Genomic DNA, 15361 nt, shown 5'->3' with positions numbered 1-15361 from the left:
AGGGCCAGTGCTTTATCCACTGTGCCACCTAGCTGCCCCCCACATTATGTTCTTTTGTATTTTTATTTACTTTGCTGAATATTTCCCAGTTACATTTTATTTTGGTTTGGACTGCACTTTAGGAACATTTGGGCTATCCTTGTGTTTTTTGTTTTTTTAAGTGAGGCAATTGGGGTTAAGTGACTTGCCCAGGGTCACACAGCTAGTAAGTGTTAAGTGTCTGAGGCCGGATTTGAACTCAGGTCCTCCTGAATCCGGGGCCGGTGCTCTATCCACTTCGCCACCTAGCTGCCCCTGTCCTTGTGTTTTGATACCTCTGTTCTAAAGCATTCCTTCATAACCAGTACATCAACGCACTAGAGCGTTACCAGGACATTCTTTTCATATTATGATGTCTTGAGTTTCCTTACTTCACTCGGCCAGTTGTTTTTATGTGTGTGTATGTATGTATATGTGTATATGTATGTATATATGTATATATACACACACATATATATGAATAAGCACGAAGATGCAGAGAAGCAGGTGTATACATGTAGGATGGTGAAGGGAACTGAGGACATCTGCTCAGAAAGTCAGCAAACGGGGGCGGCTAGATAGCACAGTGGATAAAGCACCGGCCCTGGATTCAGGAGGACCTGAGTTCAAATCCGGCCTCAGACACTTGACACTTACTAGCTGTGTGACCCTGGGCAAGTCACTTAACCCCCATTGCCCCGCAAAAACAAACAAACAAACAGAAAGTCAGCAAACTCCATGCAAAGTGGCATCACCCATTTCTTCTGCCTCTTCTCTACTCTTCTGAGTATATTTTGGTGTGCTCTGCTCAGGTTCCCATGACCAAGAGAAACAGACATTGTGAAGGGTGCATGGTAAACATGTTAAGTCTTACACAGTGACATTCTTTAACCTTTAACTAAGAAGAAAAGGAAAATAAGGCAGAGGATTCCTCTGCAGATAGGCTTGCCACATACAACTGGGAGTCATAAAGTCACAGAATATTAGAACTAGAAGGTCTTGCCCAACCCGCTTGTTTTACAGATGTGGAAGCTGAGGCCTAAGGACATTACACAATTTGTTCAATATCACATAATTTGTGACTAGAACCCAGAATCCAGGACTCCAGACTCCCAGTACAGTACTCTCCTCACTGTACCATTCTGGTCTCCCAGAGGGACATCCCACCCTGAGCTTTAGCTACAAATAATATTTCCCAATAGGCTGTCATCTGAGAAATGTTCAATCAACAAAAATGTGCTGAAGACTTACTATGTTAGGCACTATGGTGTATGCTATGTGGGGAAGGAGAAATAGAAAAAAAAGCCTAAGTTACGCCTCACTCCTCTTCTGGCCCCCATATTCACCAGGAAGCCGTCGACTTTTTGGTACCATTTTGGAGAACAAGGTCTGCATCATGATAGACTTATCAGAATCCATGGGGTTGTATCTGCAGCAGTTGAAGAAAGAACTGAATTTATTGATTTGGGAACAGCTGAGAAAATGTGACAGGTAAGAACAAGGAGCCCTGGGAGAGGAGGAAATCTGTCTAGAGATGGACAGAACTCCCTGCCAAAAGATTATGTGATCCAGTAAACTACTACTCCATGGTCAATTCATGGCCTACTTAGCATACCTTCATCAATCCCCTTTTCGTTAATCAAGCAAGAAGATGAGTGTTTTTAAAATATCCTTTGAAATATCCCAGGGCTGAGGAACTCAAACTTTTTGGCATCAAGTAAAGATTATGATTTACTCTTAAAAAATGATTGAAGGGGGCAGCTAGGTGGCGCAGTGGATAAAGCACCGGCCCTGGATTCAGGAGTACCTGAGTTCAAATCTGGCCTCAGACACTTGACACTTACTAGCTGTGTGACCCTGGGCAAGTCACTTAACCCCCATTGCCCTGCAACAAAAACAAAAACAAAAACAAATACATAAGGAAACAAAAATGATTGAAAACAGGGCGGCTAGGTGGCACAGTGGATAAAGCACTGTCCCTTGATTCAGGAGTACCTGAGTTCAAATCTGGCCTCAGATACTTGACACTTACTAGCTGTGTGGCTCTGGCTGGGCAAGTCACTTAACCCCCATTGCCCAGCAAAAAAAAAAAATTAATTAAAAAATAAAAGATTGAAAACCCCAAAGAGCTTTTGTTACTTTAGCTATATTTGTTGATATTTACCCTATTAGAAATTAAAACTTATAAAATTTTAAAATATGTATTATCATTTTAAAATAACAATAAAACCATTATGTATTAACATGAATAACATTTTTATGGAAAATAACTATTTTTAAAACAGTGAGACATGCATGGCACTGTTTTACATATTCTGCAAATCTCTTTAATGTCTGCTTAAGTAAAAGAAGGCTGGATTCTCACATCTTCTTCGGCTTTCAATCCAATATGATATATTGTTTTGATTGAAGAACAGAATATTTTTAAAAAGTAGATCTAGTCTCACACATATGTAGTTGCAAAAGGGAAGAACATTTTAATAGATAGACAATGTCATCGGGGTTTTTTTGTTTGTTTTTTGGTGAGGCAATTGGGGTTAAGTGACTTGCCCAGGGTCACACAGCTAGTAAGTGTCAAGTGTCTGAGGCCAGATTTGAACTCAGGTCCTCCTGACTCCAGGGCCGGTGCTCTATCCACTGCACCACCTAGCTGCCTCCAACAATGTCTTAGTTTTATTGTGAAAAGTTTTGACCTCTTGAATGGACAAAAACGGTTTCAGAGACCATACTTTAAGAATCACTGGTCTAGGGGCAGCTAGGTGGCGCAGTGGATAAAGCATCGGCCCTGGATTCAGGAGGACCTGAGTTCAAATTCGGCCTCAGACACTTGACACTTACTAGCTGTGTGACCCTGGGCAAGTCACTTAACCCTCATTGCCCCACAAAAACAAACAAATAAAACAAACAAAAAAAAGAAACACCGGTCTAGATAAATTGAAAAGTGCTGCCACTGAACTCTGTTTGGGAAATGAAGCAATTTCCAAAAAAATCTTCTCAAATACTTTTCTATTTTTCCCTTTTAATCCACTCTAGGCAAAGGTAGGGAAAATTATTCTTATTTTCTCAAAAGCTAAAATTGACCTAGAAAACAATAAAAACTTATTTTAAAAAAAGAAAACACAGGTAGGAAAAAATAGAAAAGAAAATATAGATAAGCTTTGTTTTCCCCACACAGAATGAACAATGCGCAATCTCCCACTGTCATCTCATTTGTTATCCCCTCCCAATATTCACTATAGTGTCTAATGTTCTAACCAAAAGATCTCTCTCTCTCTCTCCCTCCCTCCCCTCTAATTTCTATCCTCAACTGCTCCACTCCCTTCACCCCCAGCTTTAACTTGCTCGGTTTTGCAGAAGACCTATATGCCTGGCAAGACAGACTGGTAGATTCCAATGATGAAGCATGCCATGATGCTGTGCAGTGGGTGACCAAACTGGAAGCCCATGAAAGTACCTCCATCCTGAGAGCTTTGTTGGTGAGTTCTACCACCTTCCATGCCCTCTCCCTCTCCCCCTTGCCCCTGCCCCGAAGGAATGGAAACAGAGGAAGAGGATCCAGAGGTGCGTTGGGATGACTGGGTAGTACCTTGGCACTACATGACAAATCTCTGGGATCAGATTGGAGAACACCATGGATTGCCTTTGAGCACTTGAGTTCTAACCTAGTTCTTAGTGATGACAATGGACCTTGTATCCTCTGGCTCTCTAAACCTCATTGTGCTTTTTTTTTTTTTTTCCAGAAAGCTTTCACTTTTCAAGATGTAAAAGGACTATATCTCCTGACTGATGGAAAGTCAGACTTGAACTGCAGTCTCATTCTAAATGAAGTTGAAAAGCTCAGGAAGAAAAAAAACATTAAAGTACATTCCATTTCTTTTAACTACTTATCTAAAAGAGATCGAGAGACAAGGTAAGAAAGCAGGAACCCTGTATTGAATACCCTTACACAACTTCACATCAGAAAGTAAAGGAATAAGCTTGTAATCATTTACAACATGAGTTAGTTTTGAACTCTGATGTATACCTTCCCTGGCATGTCCTACTTGTGGTACTTAGAGAGATTTATTGATTTTTCCAAATTTTCATTGATTTTTCCAACTATCACCTTAGGGAGCCTTTGGAAATATTTTTAACACACAGTAATTACATCTCTTTTAATACCTAACTTACCCAACTGGGGGTCCTTTGTATATGTAACCCAATCAATTAACATTTATTAAGTGACCCCCAAGTGCCAGGTACTGTGCTAGTGCTGGAGATAACAAACAAAAAAAGGTCAAAAGACAGTTATTGCCTTCAAGGAGCTTACAATCTAATGGGGAAGACAACATGCAAACAAATATATTCAAAACAAGCTATATTCGAGATAAATAGGAATTAACAAGACGTATGGCACTAGAATTAAGAGGGGTTGGGGAAGAGTTCCAGTATTCCAGTAAAAGACATTTTAATTAGGTCTTAACGGAAGCCAGAAAGATCAGGAATCAGAACAGGGGAAGGAGAACATTTCAGGCATGAGGGACAACCAGAGAAAATGCCTAAAGCCAAAGTACAGAGAGTCTTGTTCATGGAACAGCCTGAAGGCCAGCATCACTGACCAAGAGTATGTGGCAGAGAGCAAAGTATAAGAAGATTGGAAAGGTAAGAAGAGACTAGGTTGTGAGGGCTTTGAATGCAAAACAGAGCATTTTGCATTTGCTCCTAGAGGAAGCTAATGGGGTTTATAGTGTAGGGAGGTGACATAATCAGACTTGTGTTTTCAGAAAATCACTTTACTGGCTGAACAGAGGATGGATTGGAGTGGGAGAGGTTTGAGGTGGGCAGACCCACCAGCAGGCTATTGCAGTAATCAAAATGTGAGATGATGAGAGCCTGCTCTAACATGTAGCAGTGTTAAAGGAGAAAAGGGGGCATATACAGGAGTGACAGATTATGCCTCGTTCTATGTGGGGAAATCAAAGCTTACTAGTATTTTTTTCTTTTTTTTGAACCTACCTGTATTTTCCTTTTTAAAGAATAAGTTTCAGGGCAGCTAGGTGGCGCAGTGGATAGAGCCCTGGAGTCAGGAGGACCTGAGTTCAAATCTGGCCTCAGACACTTAACACTTACTAGCTGTGTGACCCTGGGCAAGTCACTTAACCCCAATTGCCTCACCAAAAAAAAAAAAGAATGTTTGTGGGTTTTTTTACTATACTATTGTCAAAATGACAATAAAAAAAAATCATTGGAGACAAGGCAATGGAAATATATTCTCAAGTGGAATGGAAGGGGGATGTCAAGAATAAGTTTTAATTGATTTTTTTACCTGTGTTTTCTAATGGGATATGGATGGCATTGTTTTACATATTTTGCAAATCTCTTTAATGTGGTGCATATGTGGGTGATCAAGATCAAGGGTATGACCAACTTTAAGTGTACCTGAAGACCAAAAAACACCAAAGAAAAGTGTAGCTGAATAATAGGTCATGAGAAGTGACTAGGTTGAGGAACTGAGTTGTTAGGCTGTTTGAGAGTCAATATGTATGTTGAAGTCCCCTGACATGAGGGCAGGAGTTGAGGAGGAGAAAAAATTGCGAGCCATGTATAAAACTCATTGAGGAAGGAAGGGGAGTTGCCTGGAAGTCTATAGACAATTGCTACTAGAATTTTGACTGGCATGAACCTCAAAGGAGGAAAGGTTACCAATTTATGGAGGTGGAGGGAGAAATTGGAGGTTGGCATTGGGAAGCAAGGAGTATTCCAACTCCCCCATCTTGATCAATTAGTCAAGAAGAATTAGTGAAGGAGTAGCCAGAACTAGAAAGGTAATCAGGGAGGCTGTGTCATGGAGGAAGCCAAGTTTCAGTAAGAACTAGTAGATGGAAGGTGTGGGAAAGATAAAGTTTTAAGTTTGTTACTTATGAAACAAGCATTCTAGAAGGCACAGTGGAATGTCTGGGGTGGAAGCTTTCAATAAACCAACCTCAAATCCTTTTTTAATGGAAATCTCCCCATTGGTGGAGATTGATTTCTCAAGACTCCACATCTGTGTGAGTTGGCAAATACATGGAAGAAGAGAGACCCTGGACTTCTGGCTTCTGGTTTAAAGGAAGAAGACACATGGCTCCAGATTCTCTTCAGGTCCCCAAAGGAAGAGAAAAACTTTCAAAAAAGGCTGACATGTCCAGGAGCCCCAAATCACTCATGTTCCTATCTCTAGTTTACTGTAAGGGGCTAAATTCTAGCTAGTCTGTCTAAAATATCCAATGAATGGTTGCCAATAAATTACAAGCTTTAGCAAGAGTTTAGACTTTTAAGCATTTATTAAGGAGAATAGGAATTTGGTGAAGAGAGAGAGAAAGGCCTAGATTCACCTATCTATCAAAGGGAGAGTGCATTTTAGCTCTACTCTCCATGAGAGTCCTCATGAAAGAGAGCGAGAGAGCCAGCCTCACCCCTTCTTCCTCCCACAAGCAAACCTCACTTTCTGACGCCAAAGAAAAGCCACATGGCTTGCCCTCAGACGCCTTCTCCTCATGGTGGAGCTTTCCTACAGTAGCTCTCCAGCAGGTGGCATCATTCCAATCGTTATATTACCATATTGGAGACTTTATGGAATTTCCCCCCTTGAAAGAGACCTGGGGGGCAGCTAGGTGGCGCAGTAGATAGAGCACCGGCCCTGGATCAGGAGGACCTGAGTTCAAATCTGGCCTCAGACACTTAACACTTACTAGCTGTGTGACCCTGGGCAAGTCACTTAACCCCAATTGCCCCCCCCCACACACACACACACAAAAGAAAGAAAGAAAGAAAGAAAGAAAGAAAGAAAGAGACCTGGGACTTTCTTATTTAAGCTGAGATATCCCACTCCCAATAGGCAAGTTCATTCAATTCTCTATATTGTATAGCATATGTTCTCATCTGTTTGTCTTCTCTTATTTCTGTTTGCTATCAGCTTAAATAAATAGATTAATAGGCAAACAGGTTTAATAGAATAAATAGATTCATTATTTGTGATGTGTATTCTGATATTTAGTGAGAAAGAAGTTGAGTCTTGGATATATAACTTGGGATAGTATCTTTCTGTTAAAGAATATTGATTGGGGCAGCTAGGTGGCACAGTGGATAAAGCACCGGCCCTGGATTCAGGAGTACCTGAGTTCAAATCCAGCCTCGGACACTTGACACTAGCTGTGTGACCCTGGGCAAGTCACTTAATCCCCACTGCCCTGCAAAAAAAAAGAATATTGATCAGGAACTCAGCTGGAACCTAAAAAATTATTTCCCTTACATTTATTTTTTGTTTGTTTGTTTATTTGGTGGGACAATGAGGATTAAGTGACTTGCCTAGGGTCACACAGCTGGTAAGTGTCAAGTGTCTGAGGGTGGATTTGAACTCAGGTCCTCCTGAATCCAGGGTCGGTGCTTTATCCACTACGCCACCTCGCTGCCCCCTTCCTTACATTTATAATATTTAGGGGGCAGATACCTGCAGTAGGAAGAAACTGACATTATGGAGGTGCTAGCTTTTCTACACATTTGCTTCTTCCCAGAGTCTTTCTTTTCCCTTAGGAACCTCAAGAGAATCTAGAATTATACATCTTCTTTCTTAAAGCTAGATGCCAGGGGCAGCTAGGTGGCGCAGTGGATAGAGCACCGGCCCTGGATTCAGGAGGACCTGAGTTCAAATCTTGATTCAGACACTTAACACTTACTAGCTGTGTGACTCTGGGCAAGTCACTTAACCCCAATTGACACACACACACACACACACACACACACACACACACACACACAGAGTTAGATGCCAGAAAATCTGGATCTCTCTTCTCTCAAGCTCTTGCCAACTCTGTCTCTTACTTTATGAAGTTCTGAATATAATCAATCTCCATCAATGAAGAGAGTCTCATACAAATGGACTTTGAAGCCCAGGTTACACACACACACACAAATGGCATGGTTATTGATCATCTACTGATCATACTATGAGCAGACTTTGAATTTTGAATCTAATTCTTCCCCAGGAGACTAAATAGATTCATTCTGTTCCATCCACATTTTTTTCTCCCTCTTAATCTCCACCCACCCACTTCCAATCTGTGATCAATGGCACATGTGTTCAAGAAAAAGAAGTTTGGCTCTGGAGAGAGAGGACATGGGCTTTACATCCCAGACCTGCTACTTAGTACCTTTGTGACATTGGACAAATTACCTACTTTCTCTGGAGTTCAGTTGCCTACTTTGTGAAAAAAAAAGGGTTGGACTACATGAATTTTAGTATCCCTTCCAATTCTAAATCCTGTGATGCATAAGAGCTATCTGGAAATTAGAGTCACAAACTCTATGGTCATGGAATCTGACAGAGCTGATTAAAGAGCCTGGCTTATTCATTGAATGGTGCCTTCACCTTGCAGACTAGTGTGCACATACGCATGTTTGCGGATGCACACACACACATTTGGGATGCTATTGTATCAGATAGTAGTAAGCTTCAGGAGTATAATAAAGTTCAGGATCATGCCTATACATCAGATTAGTAACTTCCTTTTTAATTAAACTTCATACAACCTAAAAAGCAGCATGGGAGAGAGAAAATAACACTGGAATCAGAGGTGGTTGTTCTTCAGTCGTTTCGGTTGTAATGATTGGAATGACGCCACCTGCTGGAGACTTACTATAGGAAAGCTCCACCAAGAGGAGAATGCCTCTGAGGGCAAGGCCATGTGGCTTTTCCTTGGCATCAGAAAGTGACATTTGCTCATGGGTACTGTCTATCAAGGCTACCAGCCAATCAACTTGAGGAGCCTCCCATTTCTGGGAGGAACACACGAAGTAGGAAGCAGATGCTGGGGGAGGAGCTCTGTCTCTTTTGGTTCCTGACTTCACCATGGTGGAGGAGAGAGAGACTCCAGAAGACTTCACAGGGAATTGAGGAAAGATAGGATTGCCAGGCTGTAGGAATTCTGTTCTCAATCTTTCTCTTTCTATCTTTCAATAAACCCTTAAAAACCTAAAATTGTTTTATCAGTGATTTTAGTCAGTTTCCCCCAAAACTGGGGGAACAGATTAGAGCCCACATTTAGAATTTTAAATTACACACGGTCATGTACAACCCTTCATGACCCATTTGGGCTTTCTTGGCAAAGATACTGGAGTGGTTTGCCATTTCCTTCTCCAGCTCATTTTACAGATGAGGAAACTGATGCAAACGGAGTTGAGTTATATGCCCAGGGTCACACAGCCAGTAAATGTTTGAGGGCAGATTTTAACTCAGGTCTTCTGGACTCCAGGTATTCTATCCACTGTGCCACCTAATCAGAGAACCTGGGTCCAAATCTTACCTCCCACCCTACCTAAGTGACCATGGACAGGTCAGTTACTTAACCTATCTGGGCCATGGTTTCTTCATCTGTAAAATGAGAGGGTTGTACAAACCTGAGATGGACTCCAGATACATCCAGAGGGATGTGTCTTTGGACATGGACAATGTGGAAATTTGTTTTTTGCTTGGTTGTGAGTATCTGTTATAGGGGTTTTGATTTTCTTTTTTTTTTCTTCTTTTTTTATGAGAGGGCAGTAGGAGGGAGAAAGAGGATAGAATTAGGGGTCCTCCCTCCTCTCCTACAAAAAATTAGGAGTCAGTGAATCAACAAGTATTTATTTATTTTTTAATTTTTTTAGTGTGGCAATTAGGGTTAAGTGACTTGTCCAGGGTCACACAGCTAGTAAGTGTTAAGTGTCTGAGACCGGATTTGAACTCAGGTACTCCTGACTCCAGGGCTGGTACTCTATCCACTGCGCCACCTAGCTGCCCCCTCAGCAAGTATTTACTCATACTATGTGTCAGGTAATGTACTATGGTCCCTTCCTTCAAAATGTTCATATTAATGAGGAAGACAAGATGCAAATAACTATGTAGAAACAAGATATATACAGTTTAAATGAAAGATGATCCCAGGGGCCTGAAGGCACTAGAAGAAAACAGAAGGAAAAGCAGAAAGATTCACAGACAAGGAGAACAGCTTTGGAAGTTACATGTTGAATTTATTATATGCTTGAAAAGGAAAGCAAACCCCATATAATAGAGATTCATAGGCTCCTGTACAATCCTCTCCTTTTCCACAATGTATTTGGAAATGGCTATTTAATGTTAAATTCAGAATAAAAACTAAAATGGAAAAAAGAGAAAATTTTGAAAACAATAAAAGGAGATGGTTGGACTGCATGGCTCTGAGGTCCCTTTCAGCCCTGCGTCTATGATGGTTGTAGCCCTTATATAGTTTATCTGTATCCTGAGGTAGGGCTAATGTGCAGTAATTAGCAAATTGTAATATCTGCCAATAGCCCAGCAACCTCAGCCTTGACTTCCTCCTCTCTAGGTCGGCGATTACATTTCTGAAAAAGCTGTCTAGTAATACTGGGGGGCGCTACCATCACTGCCAAATGGATTTGGAAGACTGCAGGGAGATCCATAGTGTGCTGACCGACGACATCACCGAAAAAAATGTATGTTCCTACTGATTGTAGACTTCGGTCCTGGGATTTAATTCTTCATCAATGCTTACTTTATTTTCCTCAACTTTTTTTTTTAACCTAAACAATACAAGGGACAATGAGGCAGAGGCTCTTAGGTTTCCCTGGCCTCTCTCCCTTTGACCTCCAGGCAAAGGAAGGTGGGAGGATATGGAATAGTAAAGATGTAATTTCCAATGTTTTCTGAAAATCCTAATCTGGCTACAGTGAGATTTGACTAAAGTTTAAAATTATCTCACTTAAAGGCAGCTAGGTGGCGCAGTGATAAAGCACAGGCCCTGGATTCAGGCGGACCTGAGTTCAAATCTAACCTCAGACACTTGACACTTACTGTGTGACCCTGGGCAAGTCACTTAACCCTCACTGTCCCACCCCCAAAAAACATTATCTCACTTTACTTACATTTGCAGCCTGACCTATGTTAGAAAATAATCATGTGAATTGAAGGATTTCATGGTGTGATGTAGCTCCTTACTTGGAGTCAGGAAGATTTGGGTTTGAAGCCTGCCTCTGATAATTACTAGCTATGTGACCTTGGGCAAGTCACTTAACTCCTCTGGGTCTATTTCCTCATCTAGAAAATGAGGGGGTTGGACTCTGTAACCTCTAAGGTTCCTTCCAGCTTTGATTCTCTGAACAATGGAAAAGAAATGCTTTGGGAAGCATTGAGCCTTCCAAACATGTTCATCCTCAAGAAGAGGATGTGATGTAGCTAGAGAGGGTATAGTCAACAAGCATTTTTTAAAGCAACTACTATGTGCTGGGCATTGTGCTAAAGTCAGGGTTATAATAGAATTCTTGCATTGGGTGGGAGATTATACTAAAAAAGAATATCTAAAACTTTATGATTCAATTGATTATTTAAATAAGATGTGAAGGAAAGTAATTTGTGGACTTATTGTTTCCCCTGCAAAGGATTCCTTTTTGCAATTATTTGAAGGAGATGACCTAAAGAAACTTGCTCAAGAGATACTCAAAGCCAAGCATTTCCTAAAGCAGGCCCAGTCTTTCAGGTACAGATGCTCTGGGAATATTTTGCTGGAAGAATGTTCATATCAGAAATGCTAAAAAGGAAAAAAAAAAAAGAAATAGGTGGTATGGGAAACAGCAGGTAGCATCAGAATGAACAGGACAGGGACTGAACGTGTAGGGTGCAGCAAATTCACCACGGAGAAAAAGAAGGGTGTAATAGAAAGGACACTGGACTTGGAAGCCCTGAGTTCAAATCCTGACTTTGCCAGTTTACTAGCCATGCAACCTTGAATAATTCACTTTTGCACCTTGGTGCATTTGGTTCTTTGGGGGAAAATAATGCACGACATTGTACACAGGTATTTTCTAAGAAAAAGTCTTGATAAATAGAAAGTGCTTTATGAGAATGATTTATCACCTAGGTAACTTTGAAGTGTCAGAGGCAGTGTGGAATAGTGGAAAAAACACTGGATTTGGACCTGGGTTCAGATCCTATCTCAAACACTTGCTATCTGTGTGATATCAGACAAGTCCCTTAACCTCAAAGCCTCAGTTTCTTCATCTGTTAAATGGAGATGATAATAATGAAGGGTTTATAGCATGATTTATAATTACAACTTATATTGTAAATACTAATTATAATTTTAAAATAATTTATAATTATATAGTATAATTTACAAGGGGTGACAAGAAGCATCCCTCCAAATGCTACAATGTCTAAAATTGCACTCCTAGATTCATCATCACTTTGTGTTAAGTCTCTTTGGATCCTCTTAAAATAAAATTGATCTTTGGGAGAGATAATATTATATTATTAGTGACATTCTTCACTAACACGTTAATATGAATGAGTTTCTCAAACCCTCTACTCCCTGGGTGGGAATAAGTGGAAGTTGAGGGCTGCCCATGTACCGACCATGTAGGAGGAAGGTTTTATAGAAAGAGAAGAAAAGGTTCATGACAAACTGTACTGACCTCATACCCTTTCTGCGGCCTAATCCTCAAGAAAAGGATGTGATGTAGCTAGAGAGGGTATAGTCAGAAGGAGGTCCCTAGCCATTGCATCTCCTCCCTTTGTCACAGGTGCTGCCTCCTAAACTTTCCTCTTCAGGCAGAGTTGGGGTGAGAGTAAGAATTTGCTCTAGTTCATCCTACAATTTGGCTTCCCACCAAGGTGGACCATATTACCATCAGGGTACTATTTCCCTAAAAGCTAGTGATCAGAAGAACTAGGTCAGGTTCAGAAATGTAGGTATCCTGCATATGCCTTCTGGAATGAATAGATACAATAACACCCCCACAGACACACCACCTCCTTCCTTTCTCCTTTCCTTTCTTCCTTTTTTCCCTTCCTTCTAAACTGAACCCTCTTTCTTTCTAATAGAACAATACTACAGAAGAAGAACAATATTGAAGAAGTAGAAGTTCCTGTTTAGAAAAGAGCTTTCAGGTAAACTGTGGGGATTTATCAAGTATTAGCAAAACTGGGGCAGTTTGCTATAGTGAAAAGAACACTGCATTTGAATTCTAAAGACTTGTGTGTGAATACTTCCTCTTTTACTTACTACCAGTAAGATTTTTCAACTGCAAGATTCTATGATCCCTTAATAAGGGTTTCTTTTCTATAAGAAAAAAATAAAACTGTGCTGCCAAATTCAGGTTACCTGAGATGGTGGAGGACAAGGATGGTCTGAATATCTGTAATTAATAATCCAAAATGCCAGTTGACCAGAAACACTAGGCTAGTTAACAGGAAACCAGAGGGAGTTGAAGAGTTAAAGGATTTGCAATTTGTGTTTTGGGAGAGTTTCTGGATCCTGGTCCCAATAAATAGGCTCCATGAAAATTCATTTATGAAAGTTGGGCTAAGTTGTTTTTGTTTTTGATTTGCTTGTCTAATAACAGCCTGTTGTTTTTTCCTTTTGTTTTTTTCTCTCCATGCTTTCCCCTGTCCCCTTTTCAGATGACCCTTTGGAGTGTGTCTATCCATCAGTGTGTCTTGAAAGGAGTGAAAAACATCAGGACCAATCCATCCATCCATCCATCCATCCATCCATCCATCCATCCATCCATCCATCAAAATGAGCTGAATTACTACTCTTTGCATCTTGTCTAGCAAATTTCTTGCTAAGAGGACATGAACACAAGGATGTACACTGTACATGTAATAATATATTTAAAACTGCATATTATATATAGTATGTATTTTATATAGTCATCTATGAAACAAAGCTACTTAACTGCTAGAATTTTTAGAATGTTAGAAGTCATCACTGTTCAAACTTCATAAATCTTTGATGAAAGAAAAACCTATTTGCTAAGCTTGGAACAAGCCCTTTTGTTTTGCTTGGAATTTTCTTGAATTTGTTTTGTTTTGTTTTTTCAATCTGGAAAAAAATGAAAATGTGTAGATAGCTGCCTTTTCTTTGGGTCTCTGCCAAGATGAAGGAGATAGCATGTGGTTGTAAGAGAAACTTCTCTTTTGAAGAAAATACCTTTAGACTGGTCTTTTAAAGAGCTCTTGGACCCAATGGGTGGGAGAGGAAGGTCCTGGTCTTTTTTTTAATGTAATTAATTTATTTTTACAAGCATTTATTATCTCTCCCTTCTCTTCCTCCCCTCCCCCTCCTGAACCATTAAAAAAACAAAACCCTAACAACAAAAAATAAGACCTTCATCACAAATATGCAAAGTCCAGTAAAATAAATTTCCATATAGGCCATGGTTACAAATGTATGTCTCATTTTGCAATCCAAGTCCATCACCTTTTTGGCAGAGTGACCTGTTTCATCTTTAGGCCTCCAGATTTCTGGATCAGAGTTCTAAAGGCTTTAAAAGGCATTTTATCTTTATAACTGTCCTCCTTGTATACATTATTCTAGCTCTACTCACTGTCACTCTGTATCATTTCAGAGAGTTCTTCCCACTTTCCTTTGAACTGCCCGTTTCATCGTTTTCTTCCTGATCTTTATGAAGGATAAGAAATAAAGGCACCAAATCTCTTTTCCCCAATGCCCATTCACAAAGCATAGTAGTTCCATTTTAAAAACAAAACAAGGGGCAGCTAGGTGGCGCAGTGGATAGAGCACCGGCCCTGGAGTCAGGAGTACTTGAGTTCAAATCCGGCCTCAGACACTTAACACTTATTAGCTGTGTGACCCTGGGCAAGTCACTTAACCCCAATTGCCTCACTAAAAAGCAAAACAAAGCAAAAAAGCCTAGCCAGAGACATCTTTTAAGGAGATCCTGCCTGAGTCTCCCCTGCTACACAAGGCACCTCATGAGAGGATCCCGAGATCCTTTCCTCACTTTGGGAATCAGAGCACTTCCACTATCTGTAAAATGGGAAGAGGCCACCGTTCAAAGGGAGCGTTTATGGCCAGGTTAATTCGTGTTTACTAAGTGCTCTTCTATAACTAGAAGATGCAATCCGTTTGGAGATGACCCCGAACTTCAAAACTCGAAGCAAAGGTTCAAATTCTGTCGAAGTGATTGGACCTTTTGGAGACGGACTGAGGAGGAAGCCGTTTTCTTTCCACAACTGCTGGCTTCCGATTGCCGCTCCAACTCTACCTAAGCCCCACCAGATCTGCTTCTCTCCTGGTGCCTCTGATGGAAGGGACAGAGGGGTACAAGCTGCTTCGGTCACATCTGGAGAAAGTGAACCTGGAAAGGGGCAGGGAGGTGGGGGATTGCTTCAAGTTTCGGGGACAGAACCCAGGAGTCCCCTTTAGCTGGAAAGCGATGAGAGGTGAAGTGCCCCGCACCTCCGGGCGTGTCCCGAGGTGGCCCCGCCCTTTGCGTCCTGGCCCCGCCCCTCACTGCCCAGCTGGGCCACTCCTGGGGACCGGAGAGAGGA

At 41.0% G+C, this 15361-nt stretch overlaps 1 protein-coding gene across 1 annotated transcript in view; it reads left to right on the top strand.

Annotated features, from left to right (window-relative positions):
- The window catches only part of VWA3A (von Willebrand factor A domain containing 3A), a 79202-nt gene extending 66264 nt beyond the window's left edge, over positions 1 to 12938 (top strand). The window contains 6 exon segments of the mRNA XM_043979249.1: positions 1368 to 1509; positions 3350 to 3494; positions 3759 to 3928; positions 10377 to 10503; positions 11446 to 11543; positions 12887 to 12938. Coding sequence (XP_043835184.1) covers positions 1368 to 1509; positions 3350 to 3494; positions 3759 to 3928; positions 10377 to 10503; positions 11446 to 11543; positions 12887 to 12938 — 734 coding nt within the window.
- The last annotated feature ends 2423 nt before the right edge of the window (positions 12939 to 15361 follow it).

The sequence above is a fragment of the Dromiciops gliroides genome, chromosome 1, assembly GCF_019393635.1.
Source record: "Dromiciops gliroides isolate mDroGli1 chromosome 1, mDroGli1.pri, whole genome shotgun sequence".
In the NCBI taxonomy this organism is placed as follows: Eukaryota; Metazoa; Chordata; class Mammalia; order Microbiotheria; family Microbiotheriidae; genus Dromiciops; species Dromiciops gliroides.
The sequence above is the reverse complement of the archived record's forward strand: the minus strand, read 5'-3'. Positions and strand labels throughout refer to the sequence as shown.